This window comes from Octopus bimaculoides, chromosome 23, assembly GCF_046866305.1.
Source record: "Octopus bimaculoides isolate indiv1 chromosome 23, ASM4686630v1, whole genome shotgun sequence".
NCBI lineage: Eukaryota > Metazoa > Mollusca > Cephalopoda > Octopoda > Octopodidae > Octopus > Octopus bimaculoides.
In genome coordinates, this window is record NC_142950.1 from 32,773,588 (window position 1) to 32,801,521 (window position 27,934).

Consider the following 27,934-nt stretch of genomic DNA (forward strand, 5'->3'; position numbering starts at 1 on the left):
CACATGGCTTTGGTCAGCCTGAGGTTATAAGAGAAGACACCTGCTCAAGGTACCATGCCATGGGATTGAATCTGGAACCATGTGGTTGGGAAGCAAACTTCTTACCACACAGCCAATTTTTATTATATATATATATATATATATATATATATATATATATATATATATATATATATATATATATATATATATATATATATATATATATATATATATATATATATATATATATATATATAGGAGTGGCTGTGTGGTAAGTAGCTAGCTTACCAACCACATGGTCCCGGGTTCAGTCGCACTGCACGGCATCTTGGGCAAGTGTCTTCTACTATAGCCTTGGGCCGACCAAAGCCTTGTGAGTGGATTTGGTAGACGGAAACTGAAAGAAGCCCGTCGTATATATGTATATATATATATGTATGTGTGTGTGTGTGTTTGTATGTGTGTGTTTGTCCCCCCAACATCGCTTGACAACCGATGCTGGTGTGTTTATGTCCCCGTAACTTAGCGGTTCGGCAAAAGAGATCGATAGAATAAGTACTAGGCTTCTAAAGAATAAGTCCTGGGGTCGATTTGCTCGACTAAAAGGCGGTGCTCCAGCATGGCCACAGTCAAAAGACTGAAACAAGTAAAAGAGTAAAAGAGAGTAATATATATATATATATATATATATATATATATATATATATATATTCCTTTATTCTTTTACTGGTTTAGAATGTGTATAAGCAGAATGTGGATTTCAAAGAATGAAGAGTAGAAGAACATCAACTAGTTCAGGACCAGCTTGTTGCTGAATGTTAAGTGTAGTGATGCAGAGAATGATAGTGACAATGGCGGTGGTGTTGTAGCAGCAGTAGTGGTGCTGAAAGTGGTGGTGGTGGTGGTGGTGGTATTTCAATAATGTTGGTTCTGTAGTAATGGTGGTAGTGGTGTTAATAATACTGGTTGCGATGGTATTATATGTGGTTGGTGATTGTGTGGTGATAGCAGTAGTGGTGGTGGTGGTGGTGGTGGTGGTAGCAGTGGTGAATTGTATAATAAGATAAAATGATATTTCTCAAAGACATCCAGTCAAAGACACAGCTGTTATTCAATTCCGAATTAAAAATGATAACATGTAATTAGAGTTAATTTGGAGTACTGCGGGGGGGGGGGGGGTTTAGAAGATAAAGGAAATAGCGATCACAAGTAACAGAGATGAAGGTGGTAGTAGTGATGATGATGGTCGTGGTGACAGTGATGATGATGGTTGTGATGACACTGATGATGATAATGGTGATGAACCATCCTATCTTTTTCCCCTTTTTGGGTGTGGGGGGTGTGGAAGGGGGTAAAATGTACACTGGATTACAATATCCAATGTACCTTTTCTTTCATTTTTTTTTTTTTTTTTGCTTAAAGACAATAGTGTGTAATTTGCAGAGGAGATTGAGTTGCTATTATTTCTAGCAGATCAAACGAATAAATGGAAGACCTCTGGGCTTGAACCTGATTATTGGTTAGAGGTTGTGGTGGTGATGATGACAAGAATGAAGATAGTGATGACAAAAGCGGTGATGATGATGATGATGGCATATCTACTATGATGTAATGATATATATGAATTATATGATACATTACATATATAATATGTAACATCAAATATATTGCATATCAGATATAATATTACATATGTAATATAAGATTCATATCTAATATAATGTAGTATTACATATCTAATAGATTATAATACAATATAACATAGATGCAGGCATGTCCGCATGGTAAAAAGTTTGCTTCCCAACCATGTGGTTCCGGGTTCAGTCCCTCTGCATAGCATCTTAGGCAAGTGTCTTTTACTACAGCCTTTGAAAGGTAAAATTGAAACATTCATGAACAAAATAAACCAAGGAAAACATGCTGTGCAAAATGATAAAATTGAAATGCATCCATGATAATGAGAATTTTGTTTGAAACTAATTTGATTAAAATTTGATTAAGCAGAACATAACTGAATATTTGAGATGCATGGCAAAACAGTTCCAGAAATATTTTCTACCAGGCACAGACAATACTAAATGGGATTGAGTTCAAATCTCATTTATTGCAGCAAGGGAACGGGTGAAACATCTTTATTTGAGGGCTCAAGTAGGATTTGCAGATCTGTTATGAAACACAAGTCTCAAACTTGAGTGTTTCTGGTTGAATATGGAATCAGAGAAGCCAACACTCTTGGAATTAGCAACGACAGTTATCACTTTCTTCTGCATATTTATGGGAATCTGCAGTTCCAGCTTCAATGGCAATAAAGACAAAATGCCACTCAACTATTAAGAATACAGAAATTCCCATAAGAATATCACTGACAAATATCAGGCCATATTTTGAAGCATTCTGCCAAAATAATCAAACACATTTTGTCCACTGAAGATATTCATTCATTCAGCCTCACACACACACACATATATTATACATACATAAATATATTGCTATTAGTGAAGTTTTGTGTGATGTAAATTTTATTACTTCCTATTTTCCAAGTTTTAACTTGTTGCTAATATGTTTTTTTGTTTGTCTTATCTTATTCATTCTATCTACTCTCTCGGTCATATCATCTACAAATGGCCTCAAATCTATCCATATTCTCGAATCTAAAGAGAGATAGCCTTGAATCTATCCATATTCCCAATTCTAAAGAGAGATGGCCTTCAATCTATCCATATTCACAAATCTATCCATATTCCCAAATCTAAAGAGAGATGGCCTCGAATCTAGCCATATTCAACTCTGCCTACTTTTGCTCTTTATCACTCTACCTCCATCATTATGCCTATGTAATAAAGGCTATCATTAGATCAGTCCATAATCAATCCCTTCCAACCATCACTCTTCTTCATTGTTATCCATCATTTTATGTCCAATGACTCTCCCCTTTGCCCCTCTTTGACACCGATCATTCTTTCTCTCTCTCACTCACTCACTTCCGTCACCTTGTCTCTCCTATCACTCTCATTTCCCTTATCAAGCCATTTATGCTTTTTTATATTCAATCTCCTTATCAACAACCAGCATGTTACTGCCCCTTCCATTATCACTGCATCCACTCCCCTCCCACCCCTATATTTCACCCCACCATAATCTCCCTTCTGTTATTATCACATTGCCTAAAGCAGCGAGCTGGCAAAATCATTAGCACACCAGGCAAAATGCTTTACACCTTTACATTCTGAGTTCAAATTCCACCAAGGTCAACTTTGTCTTTCATCCTTTTGGGGTCCATAAAAACAAGAACCAGTTGAGCACTGGGGTTGATGTAATTGACCAGCCACCCTCCTCTACTGCCCTCCCACCCCATCTATTCCTCCTCCTCCCCCATCATAATCCCTCTTCTATTATTAGTATTATTACATAGCCTCAAATGAATGGACACATCATAGAATAGTGAAGACTCTAGTCTTGCTGGCGCCATGATATGATAAAATGAACTCTGTATACTCAAAGAAGTGGTTGCCAAGGGCAAGACAATCCTGCTTCAGAAAATACTGTGATAAAATTCATACAATATATTCTGTAAAATGTTTGGTACTAGGAAGAGCATTCAGCCATAGAAACTATGCTAAAATGGAATGTACAAATGTGTTGTGGTCTCTGACCTGTCTAGGAGAGAAGTAACTGACTCAGGCTGTAACAACCTGTTTCATTTATTTACTGGCATTCTATCAGTTACAATGTCAAGGGTTCCAGTTGATTCGATTAATAGAACAACCTGCTCATGAAATTAATGTGCACTCCACAGACATGTGTACCCTTAACATAGCTCTTAAAGAGATTCAGCGTGACACAGAATTGTATAAGAGTACAACAGGGGTCACCATCACCCCCTATATATATATATATATATATATATATATATATGAAAGACACGTGGCCCAAAGTGCCATGCAGTGGAACTGAACAAAATTATTTTACTAAATCTTTTATTATTGAATCAAAGCCAGAATATTTCAAAAGAAATATAGTAAGTAAAAGATTAAAAGTTATATTTACAAAGAATTTTAAAGCTTCTCCTCTGACTAATAAAATCTAAGAAAATCAACAAAAGACATCTGACCACCTCACTAAATTCACTAAGACAAGAATAAACATCTATTTGAAGAAATAATGATCAGAAAACTAATATCAAGCGCAAAATTTGTAAAAATATTTATGTGAAAATGGATAAATTTTATTGTCCATCTGTAGAATTTATGGAACTATTTAAAGAATGGTAACAATAAAGCAATTAGCAATATGAAAGAAATTCCTTGCTGTGTTTAACACAATAATGTATAGAGATGTATTTGTACAGGTTGTTCTGTGATGTAGATACAAATATATTTCTTTCCTCTCCATCTATAGAATGTGTATCTAGATAAAAGACTATATTTTGTTGAATAAATCAACTAAACTAAACATGTAAGTTCTAGGAACAACTATCTCCTTTCTGCAGAGGAAGGAACTTCGTAGAAGTAATGAGATGTAGTTCATAATTCATTCTAAAGCATAGCGTTCAGCAGAAGAAAAAGTAAAATGAGAAAATAAAATATTCATATACAAATTGATGCTCAACATAAAGATGAGCCAAGGGAGACTCAGTTGCTCAAGTCTTGAGAAATAGCAGTAACATTTCTCTCAAATTAAATTCAAAGCAAATAATACAAGATACAAAAGACCAACAGGATCACAGTGGAGGGGGTCAAACCATATATTTATTGCTGGTTGGGTGATTGCATTGCTGTTTACACTTCAAAGCGCTAGCTATTATTCATTCTTCCCAAATTAGATACTATAAATTGATTCTGCTATTTTAACTAGTCTATTTTACTTAGTTCTAAGTGTCAGTGATAGCTGATATTTCTTGTGGAGATAACAGAATATAGTAGGAATAATTTATAGTGTCTACAGCAATTTGGGACAAACGAATGGTTAGCACTCAGATGTGTAATTGGAAAGACAATCACCTGGCAATTGATAGATATATGTTGTAAGAGTATTGGTCTTGTTTCCTTTTTTATTTTTTTTTTTTTTGTTGTCTCAACTTTGTGCTTAAAATCTACTGTATTTCCTGGCATACAAGTCAAAGTTTTCAGACCAAACTTTGCAGCCTAAAATGGTTAGTTGACTTATACACAAAGATGATTTTGGAGTCACTCAAAAACACACATATAAAACTGAACTTCACTTAAACATTTATTATTTGATATCAAAATTTTCGTCACATGAACTGCAACCTGGTCACTGACATGATTCCTGCAATGGGAATAATAAATGTTTAAGTGGAGTTAACATTTCTTTGTTTGTTTTGGAATGGCTTTTCCTACATACAAGCCAATGTAGTATGTAGTGTGAACATTCAAATGGTGTCATTATCTTTACAAATGGACTTACATTCTCACCAGAAAACAGGACAAACAAATGCTTGTAAAGACAAAGTTTTTTCCTAGTGAAGAATGTACAGCCCAATGTAAGTTAGTGCTTAGTAACTGTAGACCTAGAGGCACAAACCAAACAACAAAAGGGACATATGATCCTTTTCTAATAATTAAATTAAAAAAACAATTTACACAAATGCACCAGATATGCACACTTCCATACTCATGCAGCAGGAATATCCAGACACCAGCAGTCTGGTATCTGGTCTCGCTTACAATTCTCTCTTTATTTACCAGACACAAAGGTGCCACAAAGATTCTGTTCAATTACACAGTTGAAATACAGATTGTGATTCCTACTATCTCTATCTGATGTTGCTACTGCAACAATAACAACATCAACAACACCATGTAACCTGCCTTGACTAGTAGCAGCATAATCACAAGTAGCTATCTTGAACTTTCTCCATTCGGTTACCTAAGCCTGAAGAGCTAGGCTCATTTTATGAGCCTACAAACCTTTAAGGTACATGGAGAGGAATTAAACTGTTATTAAATAATAAAAATACAACTTTCCAAATATTCCTTAGGGGGATATACCCTACTTTTTTTTTGCAGTAAGCAGTTGCATTGTAAATCCTGATTTTTAAAACACCATGAACCTTTGACATTTTATCAAATATTTCAAAAGTAAATTATTTTGTTTTCACGGCCCTTTCAGAGTCATAGAGTGACAGAGTAGCAACAGAAATATCAAACAGAATACTATACATCAAAACATAACAGACAATGAAACACTATCAGTAATTGGATAACCAAAAGGAGGAAGAGAATTTAGTTAGCAACACATCAATGCCAGAAAAAAAAAAACAAGTGAAAATAAAGAATACAACCGTCAGGTTTTTGTTTTCTTTCTTTAACAGATTTCAAGATAGCAGTGGATCAATATTGTAGGAATAATATCATCTTTTAAAATACAAATAAGACAAGATAATATTTTCTGGCTAACCTTGTATGCATCTGGCGCTGTAGTTGATCAATTTCCTTCTGCAGAAAAGACACAACGGCTCTGTTGGCTTCGAGTTCTTCTTCAACAGATGATAAATCATCTTTCAGTGCCAGATTTTCAAATTCAGACTGAAATTACAACACAAACAATGTTTACTTATTTGTAAGAATAACACAGGCTATAAATACACACACACACACACACACATATATATGTGTGTGCATAAATATATATATATATATATATATATATATATATATATATATATATATATATATATATATGTATATGTATATTATCACCAGATATCCTCAATTAGATATTATAATTACCTGCATGCAATGACCTTGTTCAAACTTAAAGAGTCCTTAGGCCTCAGCCAAGTTTTCAAATTCTGTAATTTTCTTACAATGAGAGCTTAGTATTTAAAGCGTCAACAACAATTCACAACAAGTGCTAGAGGGTTAAAATAGTGCAACAACAAATTTTAGCTTGTGAATCATATACATATATATATATATGTGTGTGTGCATATATATATATACATGTGTGATTCACAAGCTAAAATATATATATATCTCATAAAGAAATCTCCACTACTAAAATGCCTGCCTTTGTTATTTGTTCAAGGAAGTGGCGTACAGTCTTTCTGTGTCAGGTTAAATTACCCATGCTTCAGACCAGTGAAAAGACAACAGACAAGAGATAGCAACACCATTAAACTTGATCAATGTTTATCCTTTGTTGAAATACAAACGAAAAAATAAAAACTGTAAACAGGTGCAGTCATTGGTGTGTAACCAGAAGTTTGCTTCTCAGCAACATAGTTCCAGGTTCAATCCCATTGCATGTCACCTTGGGCAAGTGTCTTCTGCTATAACCCCAGGCTGACCAAAGGCTTGTAAGTGGATTTGGTAGACACACAATGAAAGAAGGCTGCCATAGATATATTTGTGTATGCATGTGTGTGTGTGTGTGTGCGTGCGTGCACACATGCATGTGCACGCGTGTGTGTGTGTGTGTGTGTGTGTATTCAAATGGGCTGAGGTTCACTACAATTACATCATGTGAAAAAAAATAAAACATTTTCTTTAGGTGACTGAAAAAAAAATATTTAACATTTATGATTTTTCACACAAATAGTATAGGAATAAAAAAGGTCTGAAACAGATGTAGTAAAACTCTGCCCATTTCTGTTATGTTTTATACTGGCAACACGTGAAACACCACAAAGCATTCCGTCCAGCATGCTAACAATCTGGTACTTGTTTTACCAACCCTGAAAGGATGAAAGGCAAAGTTGACCTCGGCAGAATTTGAACTCAGCACCCAAGGATGGAGGAAATACTGTTAAGCATTTTGCCTGGTGTACTAACGATTCTGCCAACTCGCCACCTTAATAATAACATTAATAATAATAATGATTTCAAATTTTGGCACAAGGCCAGCAATTTTGGGGAGAGGGTAAGTCAATTGCATCAATGCCAGTACTCAGCCGGTACTTAATTTATCGACCCCAAAAGGATGAAAGACAAAGTTGACCTTGGTGGAATTTGAACTCAGAACGTAGCAACAGGTGGAAATACCGCTAAGCATTTCGTCCAGCGTGCTAACAATTCTGCCAGCTCACCACCTTAATAATAATAATAATAATAATAATCATCCTTTCCACTATAGGCACAAGGCCTGAAACTTTGGGGGAGGGGATAAATTGATTACATTGACCCTAGTATGTAACTGGTACCTATTTTACCAACCCTGAAAGGATGAAAGGCAAAGTTAACCTCGGCGGAACTTGAACTCAGAACATAAGGATGGAAGAAATACCATTAAGCATTCTGCCCGGCATGCTAACGATTCTGCCAGCTCGCTGCCTTAATTATAATAATAATAACAATAATAATAATAATAATAATAATAATAATAATAATAATAATAATAATAATAATAATAACAATAGTAATAATAATAATTATAATGATAATTATAATTAATAATAATAATGATTTTTTCTAAATTCTTCAATAATTTCAAAATTGATTGAAACGAAAGTTCATTTCAATAGAAATATGATAACAAAAGACACATTCAATTATATAATCACAGAAGTGGTCATAACTGGACTGCCTCTGATCACAGGTCAGCTAGATCAAAGGTGACCTGAAGTTAATCAAGAATTACTTCCAACCAAATAAAATCAATATTATATTTGCTGTAAAGAAAAAAAAAGCAAGCTATTATGATGCCAGAAATATGCAGAATAACACAAAAAACGATTTGTACGTTTGCACCATAAATTTACAACTCATAACTATTGAAACAAGGATTATCAATAACAGACCACAGTAAGACTATATCGCTATATGGTCTGTTGCAGCAGTGATAGCAGAAGCAGGAGCAGCAGCAGCAGTAAAGTTCATTTAAAGATATTCTATAAAGTGACCTCTATTTTACAACATGGCTAGTAATATATTTGGCAAGTATAAGGCAGGGAAGTGGCAGAACTGTTAGCACACCGGGCAAAATGCTTTGTGGCGTTTTGTCCATTTTTATGTTCTGAGTTCAAATTCTGCTGAAGTTGACTTTGCCTTTCATCCTTTCGGGGTGGATAAAATAAGTACATGTTGAGCACTGGGGTGGATGTAATCAGCTTAACCCCTCCTCCTTCGAAATTGCTGGCTTGAGCCAAAATTTGAAAGCAATGTATTTGCCAAATTTTGAAGATAAATTCATCTTTTGGCAGCTATTTAAAGCATTATCTTGGTGGTGGGGGGGGGGCTGTTTAGCTGTACAAAGTCATGAGGGGGGAACTCACACAGTTTGGGTTTTGCATTAAAAATCTATATATTCTAAAATTCTTTTTATGAACAGTAAATCTCAAAGCAGATAAGGCTATAAGCAATAGCATCCAAGTATTGGGTTAAAAATCCCGTTGGCTAGAAAAAACAGTCAAAGGTTGCCATGGGACTCAAACCCACAATTCTCACCAGTAAGAATAAAATTTCTAACATGGATAGAAAAATTGAAAGGATTGCTTTGGTCTGATGGTAGAACAGCTCTCGTGTTTATAGCAGATGAGGGTTCAAGTGCCATGGGCAGCCTTCAACTTTTTCTATCCAAAAGGGTTTTCTCAAACCAATATTTAATTGCTATTATTTATAGCTTAATGTACTTCATGATTCACTGTTCCAAAAATGAATTATTTCACATTCTCTGAAAGTTTATAAATTTTCATGAGGCTAAAAGAAATACGTTTTTTTTTAACGCTTAGGGAAACATTGCCATTTTTAAGACAGTAAAATATAATTTAAAAGATTTAGCTTCTATTTCAAGCAAGTCAAGGAACAAAGTATACGCCTCATTTATTGGCTTTAATTAACAGTTGTTATTTAAATCCAGATCAGTCTTGATCCAGCAGACCTATAATTATTCTGTGACCATTTATATTATTTTCAGAAAAAGTGTACATATATGTGTGCATACATGTACATGTGTGCATGCATACATACATACATACATACATGATGGCCGTCCACTCGTGACTGAGGAAGACCATTGCTGACCTTCAGGAACATTGTGCGCTCTAGGACTAACTTATATTTTGCATTTGTGGCTCCGTTGGTGGCTAATGAGACCTGCTCTTGACAAACATACACGGCAGCAAACATTGCAGACCAACAAACAAACAAACATACATACATACATACATACATACATACATGGGTGTGTGTTTTTATAAGACTGCATTGTCAATGTGTCCTTCCTCATTAAAGATAAGTTAAAATGTAGCTTGAGGGGAAATTTAGTTGCTAATTAAACATGTTGATTAGAAATAATTGTATAGCGAGACAAATGGATAGGTAAATTAGCATTAACATATTTAAATGAAAGGAGTATTAAAAGGTTAATTAGAAATAATTATATGTTGAGACAGACACATTAGTTAGGTTAATGTTAACATATTTAACCCTTCGGCATTCAGGATACTCTGTCAAATGTAATGTTTATTTATTCACATTGTTTTGAATAGATCAGGCATTATCTCATGGCCAAGACATTTCAATGATGGGGTTGTTTATTTTAAGAAGGACATTATAGGGTAGGTGTAGGGGACTGGATACTATTTCCTGCTTAGCTGAAGAGGCTTGTCTTGCCTCGTCAGTGCTGGTGCCAAGCAAAATGCACCCGGTACACTCTGTACAGTGGTTGGCATTAGGAAGAGCATTCAGCCATAGAAACCATGCCAAAGCAGACAGAAGAGCAGTGGTTTTCAATCAGGGTTCATATGGCCCTTGGAGATCCATAGAAGATTTTATTGTTAAAATTTATGCGCAACAAATTATTTATACTGCTACAATGCACAAAATCTTTCAATTTTTTTTTGTACAATTCCTAATAACATTATTTACATTATTTACAATTGACGGAATTCCTAATAAAATTAAATTATAAAAATACAGTAGGATTTTTTATATATATATACAAAGAATGGCTATGGATGTCCAGTAGAGTCAAATAATCTCTTGTACTTACTGAAAATAAATGAAAATACTCTATTCTTTTCTACTCTAGGCACAAGGCACAAAATTTGGGGGAAGGGGGGGCAGTCGATTAGATCAACCCCAGTACACAACTGGTACTTAATTGATCGACCCTGAAAGGATGAAAGATAAGTTGACCATGGCAGCATTTGAACTCAGAACGTAAAGACAGACAAAATATCGCTAAGCATTTCGCCTGGCATGCTAACGTTTCTTATTTCTTTATTGCCCACAAGGGGCTAAACACAGAGGGGGCAAACAAGGACAGACAAAGGGATTAAGTCGATTACATTGACCCCAGTGCGTAACTGGTATTTAATTTATCAACCCCGAAAGGATGAAAGGCAAAGTCGACCTCAGCGGAATTTGAACTCAGAACGTAACGGTAGACAAAATACCGCTATGCATTTCGCCTGGCATGCTAACATTTCTGCCAGCTCACTGCCTTAATGAAAATATTATATTAGTCATCAACTAAGTTTGTTCTTTACCCATTGCATATTTATTTCAAATTACCTTTTTAACCCTTTAACATTCAGATAACTCTGTCAAATGTGATGCTTATTTATTTATACTGTTTTGAATTATTTGTATATCATCTAGAAGCTTTGACATTTTGATGTACTGTTTGTTCATTTTTATAATGACATGGCAGGGTACATCAGTGAGATTAGATCTGACCAGTTTGAACACAATGCAAGTAAAATATCTGGGCCTGATATGGCCAGTGTAAATGCTAATGGGTTAAGATTTTCGAAGCTCTTTCTGCATTAAATATGCCAACACTAACTTAGCTATTGTCTTTCCATGCAGATGACATCTCTGAGTTATTTATTTTCTAGCAAGTATTGAACAAGTAAATGAAGTGATTAAAAGAATCTATGTTAAGATAGGGAATAAAGACAGCAAAAGTGGCTTCAGGCTTTGAGATAATATTTACCCAGCAAATGAAAAATATATTGGGGGGGAAATGTAAGAGAGGGGAGAGGGGAGGGGAAATACTGGTAGGTGATTAAATTATCTCTGATAATGTTGGGGGCCAAATATATATATATATCCTCATGATTATATATACAGCTAAAGCAATGATTGCAAATGAGAGAAGTACATGAATTTCTTTTTACACACACACAAATATATGCACATGATTAATATACACACTCACACAAATATATATGTATATATGCATGTATATAAATGTAAATATGCAAATATATTTCAACACACACACACACACACACACACATATATATATATATATATATATATATATACATATATATAATATATTTTATACATACACACATATATATATATATATATATACATATATATAATATATTTTATACATACACATATATATATATATATATATATATACATATATATAATATATTTTATACATACATACATATATATATATATATATACATATATATAATATATTTTATACATACATACATATATATATATATATATATATATATACATATATATAATATATTTTATACATACATACATACATATATATATATATATATATATATATATATATATATATATATATATATATCATATATGGTAAATGAAATATATATACATACATACACATATACACATATGTATATATACATATATCTCTCTATTTAATAATCTATCTCTGACGTTGAATTGAATTGGCTTTGTGACAACGATTCTAAAGAAGCAAGTCAATCGGAATGAAAATCCATGCAGTTAGGGTTGGGTTCTCTTATTGTCCCCTTTAACTGTTCTCTTGTTATATGGAAATATGATTGCATTCCACCATGCATATTGGGTGTCTCTGCTGCCTTACCACATCTTTCTCTCTCTCTTTTTCTCCCCTCTCTCTTTTTCTCTCTCTCTCTCTCTCTCTCTCTCTCTCTCTCCTGCTCTCTCTCTTGCTTGCTTGCTCTCTTTCTCTTTTGTACTCATAGCTATAGCTAATATGCAATAGATGTAATGTAGAAGTAGTCGTATAATTTTTTATACACCAAGTGATGGTGGTGGTGCTACTGATCACGAACGCAAAAGCAATATGAAGATGATGATGATGATTAGGTGATGATGATGATGTGATGATGACAATGATGATGATATGATGATAATGATGCTGCTGCTGCTGATGATGATGATGATGCGATGATGATGATGCAATGATGATGATGATGATGATGATGATGATGATGATGATGATGCGATGATGAAAATGACAATGATGACAATGAAGACTATGATGATGGTGATGTTGATGATGATGATGATGATGATGATGAAGAGGATGCTGCTGATGATGAATGACATTGTAGGATTGGTGTGAGAAGCCAGATTTGGCTGCTTTGAACATAAAACAGGCAGAATATATTGGCTGGATATGACCAGTTTAAATGCTAGAGGGTTAAATATGACATGACTTAGATCTGAACTCTGGAGTACATGTGATTGTTATGGTTTTTATCTCATATTCTTCATTCTCTGCCATCAAATCAATGACCAATCCTTGATGACTTTCTTGACAAGCACTTTGTGCATGTCAATGAACTTTTAGAAGAAAGAAAAATTTTTTTTTTTCTTATTGCTTTCCTTCAGGTATTCTTTGCAAGACATCCTGTCAGCTAGGCACAGACAACTTTACTTTGTCACACCTGTCTGATACAGTCATAAAGTAAAGGACCAGAACAGCTTCTCTATATCAAGTTACTCAATGCTCCAACAATTCTCCCACCCCACTAAAATGAACTCATACTTTATCTTACTGACCTTGCTCTCATCTTCTTTCATTTACTAAAGCCATTTTCTCATATAGTATTTTAGATATGAAATGAAGCAACTGTCTGTGATAGCATCACTTAATATGCCATTTAAAATACTGCTCTGATCCACTGAGTGTTTCATCAAACACAGAAGACAGGCCCAGCGGTATTGATGTCCCATAGACTCCCCAATGGCGTTATTATTCACTAGAGTATTCAATAATTAAAATAAAAGATAACATTGCAAATAGATAGAAAAGAATTGGAAAGTTGTGTCTCTAACTGGTTTCAGATTTGACATTTGTTTAGACTTGACATTTGTTAAGATCAAAGTATATAAAGATTTTATATTGTATCCTGTGGAGTTTGGGTATTTTTTCTTTTGGTTTCGCTTTATAGCTTAGTCAGAGGAAGAAAGCCAATGCCCATGACCTTTATACAGGGTCTCTGAGAATGGTAAGTGGGGGGGGGGGGACAACGGAATAAGATATTAATGACCTCCACTAGAGACTGGCTTTGAATACTTGCAATAAAGCAAACACCACCGACAGTAGTCAGGGGTCAGTTGGTGGTGTCAAACTGGACGATGGATTAAGTCTAAAGAACTTACAACTCGATAAAGTTGAAGAAATTAAATAAAAAATTAATATCTATATTTTTTACTCTTGTCAATAAAACAAATAATTCTGTTAGTAAATTTTAATAGATTTTTTTTTTTTTTTTTATATAAATGTTCCGAGTACTTTCTTCAGAAAGTATTAGGAACAAACAGGTTGTTAAGAAGCTTACTTCACAATCAGATAATTCTAAGCTTAACTCTTTAACATTCGGATTATTCTGTCAAATGTAATGCTTGTTTATTCACATCGGTTTTAAACTCATCTTGCACTATCTCGTAGCTTCAAGATTTTGATGAAGCGATTGTGTATTCTTAGAGAGTAGGTGTGAGAGGCCAAATCTAGCCTGTTTGAACATAAGATAGGTAAAACATTTGGGCCAGATATGCTGGCTTAAATGCTAATGTGAGCTGTATGGCAACTTCAATAACACTAGAATCTTAGCCAATCAGCCCCAGTTCTTGTTCTTTTTAAGCCTAGTACTTATTTTATTGGTCTCTTTTGCCAAGCTACTAACTTGCAGGGACACACCAACACCAGTTGTCAAGTGGAAGTGGGAGACAAACACATACACAAACACACACTTAACTACAAGAGATGAGATAGTACTACTGATGAGCTTTAATTTCAAGCAAAATTGACATGCCAATTTGATACTTTTGCTTGCTATGGGTAGTTAACTCCCCTATTAGTCATAGACTTGTGCTGTTTGTGGCTATAAGGGTCTCTGACTCTTATTTCTAGCAATGTAGGTGATACAATGAACCCTCGTTCTCTATTAATGACAACTGAAGTCTTCCTTTTTAGTTTTATATTGCATCTAAGCCACCTTTATTAATATTATTATATATATATATATATATATATATATATATATATATATATATATATATATATGTGTGTGTGTGTATATATAGAATGAGCTTCTTTCAGTTCCCCTCTACCAAATCCACTCACAAGGCTTGTAGTAAAAGACATATGTCCAAGGTACCACACAGACAGACTGAATCTAGAACCATAACCATGTGGTTGGGAAGCAAGCTTCTTACTATACAACCACACCTGCACCTATTAGTTGAATTAATTATTTTGGAGGATTTTCTTTTCTCTTTGAACACATTTTCCTAAAAGCATTGAAAAGTGAGGGTTAATAACTAGATTCACCATTTTGAAGCACTGACAAAGTTGATAAGCATTTTGGCTTCTTAAAAGTGTGTGAAAAAGCTTTCCTTAAAAGTGCAGCAAATTCTTTTCCAATGGTCTTTTATTTTGTAAATCATGAATGATTGATCAGTTTATCAATGCTATGTTGGTTAAAGGTTGTGTATGTATATTGAATACAACACCAAGACTTCTGGCCTCGTGGGAAATAGAAAAATTGATACCATCAAAGTAAATACATACTATAATAAATTCATCATCTTTTCTTTTTTACTTTAACAAGGATTGATGTTGTCACAACTACCAGCACGAAACACTACCACTGCTGCTGCAGCCAACATCACCAGCACCAACACTACAACTAAAACCATCACCACCACCACCACACCACCACTGTTATCATCATCATCATTATTATATTAGATATTTTGGCATTGGTTTTGAGAAACTTAGTCATCCATTTTTTATTAGACAAGAGCTAGACAATCTATTTTGTTGTTGCAGTTAAATCTCAGGTCAGACCTGATCAAGTTAACCTATGATAAAAGTCATTCCTATCTTTTATTCTTATTTTTTGTAAAGTATTATTTATCCAGATTACATTATCACCCAAATGTATCCTTTTTAAGATAGCACACTGCAATTTCAGTGAGAGATGGCCACTAATTCTAACAAAGGATTTTTTTGTTGTTAATCTCCTGATTAGTTCCATGATCAAAGTTATTCCATAATAATCCTGTCTTTTCTTGTATATCAGTGACTATGTAGGCCAATGTATTCTTCTGTCTTTAATCCTTTAGCATTTAAACTAGCCATATTTTCTATATTAGAATTTAATTTCAGAGTTAAGAGTTAAAGATGAAATGCTTATAGAGGTTTTATTCATTACATTGGATGCTTAACTTGAAGGTTAGATGTATTCAAATGTAAACACTTATTTATTAAATATGATACAAGTAAACTGAAAAGACAAAACAAACTAAAAGAGAAAAATATAGTTCCAAAGCTCCAAGTCAACACATTTCCAGTTAGTAGCAAATTGTATTTTTACAACTAAAAAAAAAGACAAAGTAACTTAGTTACTGAAAGGTTAGAGTAGGGGTTATTTTAAGGAAAAAACAGGCAGGAAAGATAGGCAGATTTACAAACAAAATGGGATTTAAAAACAACAAGACTTGAAAGTAAAGATAGTGGGATGCAAAAACAAGGACAGGAGATTTTAAAAGTAAAAATGGAAGAAATTTAAAAGCAAAGACCCTTTAGCACTCATATCATTTCAAATGTAATGCTTACTTTTCATATTGTTTTAAACTAATCTTGCATTAGCTTATAGCTTAAAGATTTCAATGATGTGATTGTTTATTTTTATAATGACATTGTATGTTAGGTGTAAGAGGCCAGATTTGGTCAGGGAAAACTGTTTGAACATAAAATAGGTAGAACATTTGGGGTAGATATGACTGGTCTAAATGCTTTAGGTTAAAACAAACACAAGGAATTTAACATGATGACAAGGCAAAATTTAAAGGCAAAGACAGGGGAATCTAAAGACAAAGACATTTAAAGGAAAATACATGGAAATTTAAAGGTACATACAAGGGTAATTTAAGGGCAGAAACAGAAAATTTAAAAGCAAAGTCAGGAAAACTTAGAATCAAAAACAGAAGAATTTAAAGACAAAGAACAAAGGATTTTGAGGCAAAGTCATAGAAGATTTAATGGAAAATACTAAGAAAAGTGAAGGAGATTGAAAGTTAAAGTTCACTCCAACAGGATTTGAACCCGGAACATAGAGACTCAAAATCAAATTGTGTAAAGCATATAACAATAACCATCAACACTCTACACCATCTGCCGACACATTACAATTGTGTTGCAATTGTTTTATGATAAAGAAGTAACAATGAAACTCGCTAAATGCTTGCATCAAGAGGTGATCTGTTCAAATATACAAAGAGATTAGGATTTACAATAATATCTGCTATTTCACACACACACACACACAAAGGATTCTTATACTCCTTTCAGAATAAATATATCTGGTCAACAGAAAGAAATACTTAAGGAATGAAACAAAGAGTGTACAAACAAATATGTCCATTAGAGAAAAAAAATAAGGAGAAGTAGAGTGAGATGTGAGAGAACAATGATGATGAGTTAGGTGGTTGATGGTAGAGAGAGAGGGAGGGAGAGAGTGATTGAGAGAAAGAGGGTAAGTGAATGAGAGAGAGAGGGAGGATGAGTGAATGAGAGAGAGAGAGTAGATGAGAGAAAAAGGGTAAGTGAATGAGAGAGAGAGAGAGAGGATGAGTGAATGAGAGGATGAGTGAATGAGAGAGAGAGAGAGAGAGTAGATGAGAGAAAAAGGGTAAGTGAATGAGAGAGGGGGTGATTGAATGAGAGAGGGGGTGATTGAATGAGAGAGGGGGTGAGTGAATGAGAGAGAGAGGGAGGATGAGTGAATGAGAGAGAGTAGATGAGAGAAAAAGGGTAAGTGAATGAGAGAGAGAGAGAGAGAGAGAGAGAAAGAGAGGATGAGTGAATGAGAGAGAGAGAGAGAGAGAGTAGATGAGAGAAAAAGGGTAAGTGAATGAGAGAGGGGGTGATTGAATGAGAGAGGGGGTGAGTGAATGAGAGAGAGAGGGAGGATGAGTGAATGAGAGAGAGAGAGTAGATGAGAGAAAAAGGGTAAGTGAATGAGAGAGGGGGTGATTGAATGAGAGAGAGGGGGTGAGTGAATGAGAGAGAGAGAGAGAAGGCGAGTGAATGAGCTGTTTGTTGATGGAGAAGAATGGAATCAGAGGAATGGTGACCATAGAGGTGGGTGAGAAGGGGAGAAGGTTGTAAGGGATGTGGAAATTGACCACTCCAGTCAGAACTTAGAAGGATAATTAATAGATTAGAAATACTGGAATGGCCAACACTGCCACCGCTACCACCACAACATTGACCACCACTACTATCATCGTCGTCGTCATCATCATCATCATCATCATCTTCACCACCACCATCATCATCATCACTATCATCATCATCATTACCTACCACCACCACTATCATCACGGCCACCACCACCAGATCCACCAACGACAACAACAACAACAACAATACCGCCGCCACAGATGACGCCACCACCATCATCATCATCAACATCATCATTGTTTAATGTCCAGTTTCTATGTTGACATGAGTTGGATGGTTTCACAGGAGCCGACAAGCCAGTGAACTGCAAACAAGCTCCAATGACCACTCTGGTATGGTCCCTATAGCTGGACACCCTTTCCTAATGCCAACCACTGGATGCTTTTTCTGCGGCACCAACACTAGTGTGGTCACCAAGTAACTCACAGGATCATAGCCATAGCACCCATGATTTGTAACCTGTTATGGCCATTTTCAAAAAGATTTTGTTCTTCCTCAATACAATCAAGGAGATCCTGTACAGCTGAGACTCGATCTCCTTTTTGAGATGACTACACTCTACACACTTCCCTTCCAAGCATTGCTATAAACAACAGAAGCGAACAAAGGCATTGTAACTTAGTGTGCATGCATGACAGAGTTGCCAGTCTACACCAAGTGGCTTCACTCTGTGTACTTTAGCTCTCTTACAATAACAATAGTCCTGATAATTTTTGATCAAATCATGTATATATATATATATATATATATATATATATATATATATATATATATATCTGCATACACATACATATGTAGACCCATACATATATATATATATACACACAGACACACATACACATCTACACATACACACATACAAGCTACAAGCAATATGAGAACAAGAAGCATTGATACTGAAGAAGGAGAAGAGGAAAGATGTATGTGGTTATATTGAAAAATACATCTGCGATGAGAATGACTTGATAGAATATAGAAACTGATTGTTGTATATAGTTTAATAATAGACGGAGCTGGTGGGAAACTAAAGTGTCTATAACAATGACCATTATGGCATTTTTATTATTATTATTATTGACAGAAATAATTAACAGATTTTTAATATCTGAGAAACAGCTTATTTTATCTTACACAAAAAAACAGTGTGATAGATTATGATAATTATAAGTACTACTACTGCTACTACTACTACTACTACTACTACTACTACTACTACTACTACTACTACTACTACTACTACAAACTGAGCAAATATAAAGATCTTGAAATAGAAATTAGCAAAATGTGGAACCTGAAGACTAAAACAATACCTATTGTCATAGGTGCCCTGGGAATGACAGCGAAACGGGCTGATTACTACCTAGCTCAGATACCAGGAAACCCCAAAATGGGTGAAGTTCAAAAGATAGTGCTCATGGGAACTGCCCGTATCCTACGTAAAATACTGTCTATGTGATCTCAAATTCTAAAACAAACACATAATTTTCTTATGGTTTCTTAAACATTCTCTAGAACAACACTATGTACAAATCCAAATATATGGTACCCTAGGCATAACACCTACATGAACTTCTAACTTGTTGTCTCTTGAGGTCTCTGGATGAGACTTGGATCCAACTTGTACAAATGCAAAGCAAAAGTCAAACATAAAATAATAATAATAATAATAATAATAATAATAATAATAATAATAAAAAAAATAAAAATAATAATAATAATAATAAAAAAAAAATAATAATAATAAAAATAATAATAATAATAATAATAATAATAATAATAATAATAATAATAATAATAATAAAAAATTAAAAAATAATAATAATAATAAAAATAATAATAATAATAATAATAATAAAAAAAAAATTAAAAAAAAAAAAATAAAAAATAAAAAAAAATAATGGCAAATGTCTGGTTGTGTGGGTCTGGATGCTGTGCAACTTTGCACCAGGAGATTTACAGAGCATCCATCTTTAAGAGATTTACATAGCACTTACATGTCTTAATGTTTTGACATTAGACTGCCACAGGAATGATTTACAAGACAGATTCTGCAAGCCAAGCCAACTAGCTGGAGACAGCTAGTGGGTAGACCAAGAATGAGATGGTTGGATGATGTCTATAATCTTAGTTGGTAACGCTTGGGAATTTGGCTGGAAAGTTTAATAACGGTCGCTTCTGATGGTACCCTATGGAGGAGATGCCTGAGGACTCTACTCCCATGATCCTACCAGGAATAGTGGGCAGAGAAGATGGATGGATGGAGTGGGTGGGAGTAACAAGAAATAAAGTGCCGTGCCCAAGAACACAATACACTCCAGAAGAGAAATTGAACCCAGGACTTTATCATGGAGAGCTCAGTTACCTAACTACCATGTCATACCAGTGAAGGTTTATGACTTAATGATTAGTGTATTCAACTCATAATTGTAAGGTACTGAGTTCGATTCCTGGTGGTTGTGTCTTTGAGCAAGATGCTTTATTTCACACTGACCCAGTCCACTTAGCTGGCAAATAGGAGTTGTACCTGTATTTTGCAAGACCAGCATTGTCACATTCTTTGTCACGCTGAATCTTTCTGAGAACTACATTAAGGGTATTCATGTTTAAGGAATACTCAGCCACTTGCACATTAATTTCATGTGCAAGCTGTTCTGTTGATCAGATCAACTGGAACACTTGTCGTCATGACTGACAGAGTGACAGTCAATTGTGTCATGCCGTCAAGTCATCAATGCCACTAGTCAGAGATGTTTAAACTGATTGTTAACCATGCTGATATCACCAATGGGCTGACATACTATTATGAGCACTGTCCCTTCTTCTTTCATTATCTTATAAGGCAAAACAACCACAAAAACAATACTTTATCTAACTAATTCTGCTTAATATGCTGCAACAGCTCTGTGACTATGAAGAAACAGAACAAAAAATTAAATTATGAAGTAATTCTATAAATTTAATAAATAAATAAATAAATAAATAAATAAATAAATTTAAACATCAGCAACAAAAATTAAAATTGTGCATAAACAGAATCCAATATTTTCTCAATGCATAATTATTATTTTGCAATGAAGAAGTTATCTCACTTGGTGGCAGCAATTGTTCGAGAAGAAAATGGATGGCACAGAGATACAGAGAGAATGAGAGAGAGAGAGAGAGAGAGAGAGAGAGAGAGAGAGAGAGCGAGAGAGAGAAACAGAGACTGATAGACAGGGAGACAGGGAGACACACAGACAGACAGACAAAGATGGAGAAGGAGAAAGAGAGAGTTCAACCAACAGTAAGCACACCGGCACCATAATGCTTCTTTCTAAAAATACTGTTTACAAGATAAATGGAAGCTGCCAGTCATTGTAATCAGATGAAATTTAATCGAAGCAATTGAAATTATTAGGCTTGACTCAATTAAGTTTTCAACACATGTATTTATATACGTTTTGTTTTCTAAATTGTAAGGCGGAGGGGGAGGTGGTGGATTGATTAATTTGTGTTCTACTTCATTCAAAGAGTTTTTGATCAGCTCATTATTATTATTATTATTATTATTATCATTATTATTATTTTTATCATCATCATTATTATTTTTATTATTATCATCATCATTATTATTTTTATTATTATCATCATTATTATTATTTTTATTATTATCATCATTATTATTATTTTTATTATTATTATTATTATTATTATTATTATTATTATTATTATTATTATTATTATTATTATTATTATTATCAGTAGACTTATTATCGAGTGTTTTCATTGCACAACTGAGTGCAGCATCATGTATTATGTGATTTTTATTTTTGTTTTTTTTTGTTTCTTCTATTTTCCTATTGTATTCAAAGTACTCTATTTAATATGTGTGCAATGCATAGCAGTGCAATTCTCTGTAAGTCATATATATATATATATATATATATATATATATATGTATGTATGTATGTATGTATGTATGTATGTATGTATATATCTTAAGTCTTGCAGTTTTGGTTATGCATTTGTCTCTATTGTCTTTAATCATGCTCAAGGCAGCAATTATTATTATTATTATTATTATTATTATTATTATTATTATTATTATTATTATTATCAGTAGACTTATTATCGAGTGTTTTCATTGCACAACTGAGTGCAGCATCATGTATTATGTGATTTTTATTTTTATTTTTTTTTGTTTCTTCTATTTTCCTATTGTATTCAAAGTACTCTATTTAATATGTGTGCAATGCATAGCAGTGCAATTCTCTGTAAGTCATATATATATATATATATATATATATATATATATATATATATATATATATATATATATGTATGTATGTATGTATGTATGTATGTATGTATGTATGTATATATCTTAAGTCTTGCAGTTTTGGTTATGCATTTGTCTCTATTGTCTTTAATCATGCTCAAGGCAGCAATTATTATTATTATTATTATTATTATTATTATTATTATTATTATTATTATTATCAGTAGACTTATTATCGAGTGTTTTCATTGCACAACTGAGTGCAGCATCATGTATTATGTGATTTTTATTTTTATTTTTTTTTGTTTCTTCTATTTTCCTATTGTATTCAAAGTACTCTATTTAATATGTGTGCAATGCATAGCAGTGCAATTCTCTGTAAGTCATATATATATATATATATATATATATATATATATATATATATATATATATATATATATGTATGTATGTATGTATGTATGTATGTATGTATGTATGTATATATCTTAAGTCTTGCAGTTTTGGTTATGCATTTGTCTCTATTGTCTTTAATCATGCTCAAGGCAGCAATTATTATTATTATTATTATTATTATTATTATTATTATTATTATTATTATTATTATTATTATCAGTAGACTTATTATCGAGTGTTTTCATTGCACAACTGAGTGCAGCATCATGTATTATGTGATTTTTATTTTTATTTTTTTTTGTTTCTTCTATTTTCCTATTGTATTCAAAGTACTCTATTTAATATGTGTGCAATGCATAGCAGTGCAATTCTCTGTAAGTCATATATATATATATATATATATATATATATATATATATATATATATGTATGTATGTATGTATGTATGTATATATCTTAAGTCTTGCAGTTTTGGTTATGCATTTGTCTCTATTGTCTTTAATCATGCTCAAGGCAGCAATTATTATTATTATTATTATTATTATTATTATTATTATGGAAGCAAGACGAGGTTTGGGGTGGGGGGGTTCTGCAGCAGCTGCTGCAGCGAAAAGAGCAACAACAAAATCCGTGAACAGGATCTACAACAACAACAACAACAACAACAAAAAAAACATTAACAATAACATAAAGCAACAACTGCAACAACTAACACAGCAACATACAGACATACAAAAAAAATAAAGTAACAACAACAGCAACAACATCATCATCATCGTCATCAACAACAATGATCTGGAGTGTCTCTTGAATCAGAGAAAGATGACTTTGCAATTTTTTGCTGAACAACCTGCACACATGATTTGTTTATGGTGATCAAATGTATGTGCTGCACATTAGCCCACTCCTATTACCAAATCGACATTGCCTATGTCAATATTACTCAGTGTGTCATACGTCTGATGCTGAAGTGATTGCAGGCCAATGTGAAGTGAAGTGTTTTGCTCAAGAACATAATGCACCACCTGGTCCGAGAATTGAAACCACAACCTCCCACTCATGAAAGCAACACCCTAACCACTAGGTCACATACCTTCACCACAGCAATAGCCGACAGCTAACTCACAGGACAACAATGAGTTAATGGGGCTTATCCAAAAAGACAAAAGCATAAGAACAAATGGGGCAGAAAAAAAAATTAATTTCTTCCTTAGATAAAAAAAAAAAAAAAAAAGGGCAGACCTCTGATGCAGATAAAACCAGCAGTCTATTGAGAATTTCTGAAAAGTTCCCATGTGAGATGGAAAGTTTTATAAAGAATCATTAAATAAATATGCTAAAAGATGGACTTCTTGGGCAGTTTTGAGACATCCCCAAAGCTCTGAAATACCAAGTTAAAACAAGGCAGGTGCCTTTTCCTACATGTTCATAAACCAACATGTTTTGTTTAAAAGAGTGGGATGAATAAATGTATATAATTTAGGATTGGCATGGAAGCAGAAACACAAATTGAATGATCTCAGGTCACCAAATTTAGGTGCAGTTGTTATCAGTAAGAACAGAATGTCTGAGATTCACTCACTCACTCACTCACTCTCTGCAAGATGTATGTCTCTTCAGCCAACTACAAGAAATAAGTATGATCTTTCCTGACCAGGATGTTAAGATCAGTGGTCATAAATGTGAACAATTGTAGAGTTGTTAGTACTTAGTACTTTCAAACTGGTAGCTATTTATGCTCTGACATAGGTTAGTGAGTCACGTTTCTTCAGGAACATTTTATCCTCTAATGCTAGTGGGTAACTGGAGTGTTAGAATACACAAGGACTGTGTGGGAATGAATTACAGGAGAGAGTTGTGTAAAAAGTTTTGCAAACTTGCTCGGGCAGTTCTAAATGTCAAACAGGTATTGCTTAGATTTCAAGAATACACTAAATTGAATTTGGACAAAATACAGAATCATACAGGTCATGCTCAGAATTTTCATTCGGTTAACCAATAGAGATACTGTTGTTAACAGTTTCAAGTATTTGGTTATAGAGATGACAAAATTTTATATATCAACTTATACAAGACAAATAAACAAGGTCTTAGATATTGGAAATTGTTTCTTGGCACTGAAATATTTCAAAGACTGGATTAGTGAATTAGTTAACAAGGATCAACAGGTGGTGTTAGCTAATTAAAAAGGAAAATTAGAGAAGAATCTGTTAGGTTTAGTAAAGATGTAGGTAGGATTTAGAGAACAATAATAAATCAACAAAGGAGTTAGGCAACTGAACACAAGAACCAAACAGAAAAGGGATTGCTTACGACTTGCTTGCAGCAAGAATGATCCATACCTACTTCTTCACAGTAAGATACAAAGGATGTATTTTTCATGCTAGGAAATGTAGTCTGAAAAACGAGGGAGCAAAAGTTATTTGATAGATGATAGACGTGCAGCATGTCAACAAAGTCACACTCTGATCTTTAAGCTGACTGCAGCAAGTACAAGCTATCTGATTCCAAGCAGATGCGTGCCATTTTTTTTTGTGACACTTTGCCAAACTGTTCATGAAGAGCAACAAAGTGGTGGTGGTGGACTTCAATGCCAGCCTAGACAGTCTTCTAAAACTCTCAGTCAAAGATGCTAAAAATCAGGTTCAGCAAATAGAGGGTGTCTTAAACAGTTGTGCCATGGGCAAAATCCTAGGACTGGATGGTCATCTCAATGATTTTTATTGTTAGATGCCAGACTTGTTCATTACTAGGTTGATAGCTGTCTATTGCAACAGGCAGCAGACTGAAAAAATTCTGTGAGCTGAAGGGTAATGATGTACTGGGAAGAAACCAAACAAGGAGCGATAAAATAGACAACTTCAGGCATATAACTCTGCTCGATACAGAGTTAAAAACTACTGCACATCAAGAGATTGGCACTCGTTATCAATAGTTTAATTGGAAATATGCAAACTTGAGTAAGCCTCAGCAGATTTATGCACAACTCACACTTATGTGATACATTGTAGAGTGGGTCAGCACAAGATTTGGTTTTGGCAGGGCTTTTATCAGTTTAGATAGTCTAATATGTGATGGCTCTCGGCTCAGTGGTTAGAGCGTCAAGCTCACAATCATGAGGTAGTGAGTTCAATTCCCAGACCAGGCTGTGTGTTGTGTTCTTGAGCAAGACGTTTTATTTCATGTTGCTCCTGTTCACTCAGCTGTAGAAATGAGTTGCGATGTTACTTGTGCCAAGCTGTATCGGCCTTTGCCTTTCCCTCAGATAACATCGGTGGTGTGGAGAGGAGAGGCTGGTATGCAAGGGCAACTGCTGGTCTTTCACAAACAACCATGCTCGGGCTTGCGCCTCAGAGGGAAACTTTCTAGATGCAATCCCATGGTCATTCATTACCAAAGGGTGTCTTTACCCTAGTCTGATGTGTACAACAGAAGATTGACTACTGCCACTTGGTGGCCAGTTTTGATCTCATCTTCAGAGACTGGATCACTACAATGCACAGTAACATCTATTCAATGGTCAAACACCTGTTGGAATCATTTATCATTGTGCCCTTGATCCACTAAGAATACCCACCCTCTGACAGACAACTCAACAGCAAGTTGGACAATTTACTATGGGTGTTATTTATGATTAACAGTGATATACTGTAGAGAAAGGAGACCAAATCCTGAGAAATAAAATTCTATTATATTGGTAATATTTCAATTTTGACAACATTTTAAGAGAAACAGTTATTTTCAGGTTGACAGTATTTTCCTTAGGATGTGGGCAGAACCGATGAGGACAATTTTTTGTAGTTCTAATACTTTTGGGTCTTCTGGTACTTGAGCACAGTGCTTAAGAGTGTCATTTGGTATTATTCCTGAAACTCTGATGGCAACAAGTAGATGCTACATTTTTGAGATCTCATTTTATTTACTTAACTTTTCAAATGTTTTTTACAGAAATGTTGCATCCGGCTGGGACTGACATTTTTATGAGGAAACATGTTTTGTCAATGTGATTTATTTACCACACCATTATTATCATTATCATTATTATTATTATTATTATTATTATTATTATTATTATTATTATCATTATCATTATTCAGCATTTAGTAGTTTCAGGCAATTTCTACTGTGTTGCAGGGGTGTGTGAAGCACTGTATGTTCTTTTTCCTTGCTGGGTGTGTGCAAACTCTTCCCAGTATTGCATTGCATCAGCTTTTTTTCTTTTATGAGGTGTGGTGCAGTCTTTTGTTGTATTAGTGTCTGTATTGTGTGTTGTGTGTGTAATATACTGGGTATCTGGCTTGCTGCTGGAAGTAGTTTATTTCAATTATTATCATTATTATTATTATTATTATTATTATTATTATTATTATTATTATTATTATTATTATTACGGAGATGTACTTGCATAGCAAGTGACCTAATCTGAGATCATGCGCTGGAAAGAAAACAATTGCAGCATGGAAGGTATTTATAAGCCATTTAAGAAACACACAAAAACTGTTAGATTCACTTCAACATGTAAATTTAATTTGCCAAAATATTTTCGTTGCTTTGAAACCGCGACCTGTTCACTGACAACTCAACAGCAAGTTAGACAATTTACTATGTGTGTGCACAGTTGTGTCTTTCCAAGGCAACCACCCCTGATTCAGAAAAATCAGTACTCTGGAAAGGTTTTGAAACAATAAGCAGACCCCATTCCAAACCACCCACCTCAGAAAATATTTTAGTCACCAGTATAGCAAAAGGCATAAAATTTATTTATGTATAAGTCGTGGCATGTACATATGTACATGACAAACTTACAAATAATAGAAGAAAATAATATATCAAGAATGAGTTGTATAAAAAGTAATTCTTTATGGA

The 27,934-nt window shown here is 34.0% G+C and overlaps 1 protein-coding gene across 13 annotated transcripts in view; it reads right to left on the reverse strand.

Moving 5' to 3' along the window:
• Positions 1-27,934, reverse strand: part of LOC106873743 (TBC1 domain family member 2B) — a 157,822-nt gene that overhangs the window by 44,613 nt on the left and 85,275 nt on the right. For 7 of the 13 annotated variants that reach the window (XM_089340237.1, XM_014921239.3, XM_089340236.1 and 4 more), the window contains 2 exons: positions 25,382-25,465; positions 6,403-6,530 (listed from right to left, as the gene is read on the reverse strand). In XM_089340237.1, coding sequence (XP_089196363.1) covers positions 6,403-6,530; positions 25,382-25,465 — 212 coding nt within the window. The remainder of the gene's footprint in view (positions 1-6,402; positions 6,531-25,381; positions 25,466-27,934) is intronic. The other 6 variants (XM_089340242.1, XM_089340239.1, XM_089340241.1 and 3 more) reach the window with 1 other exon arrangement.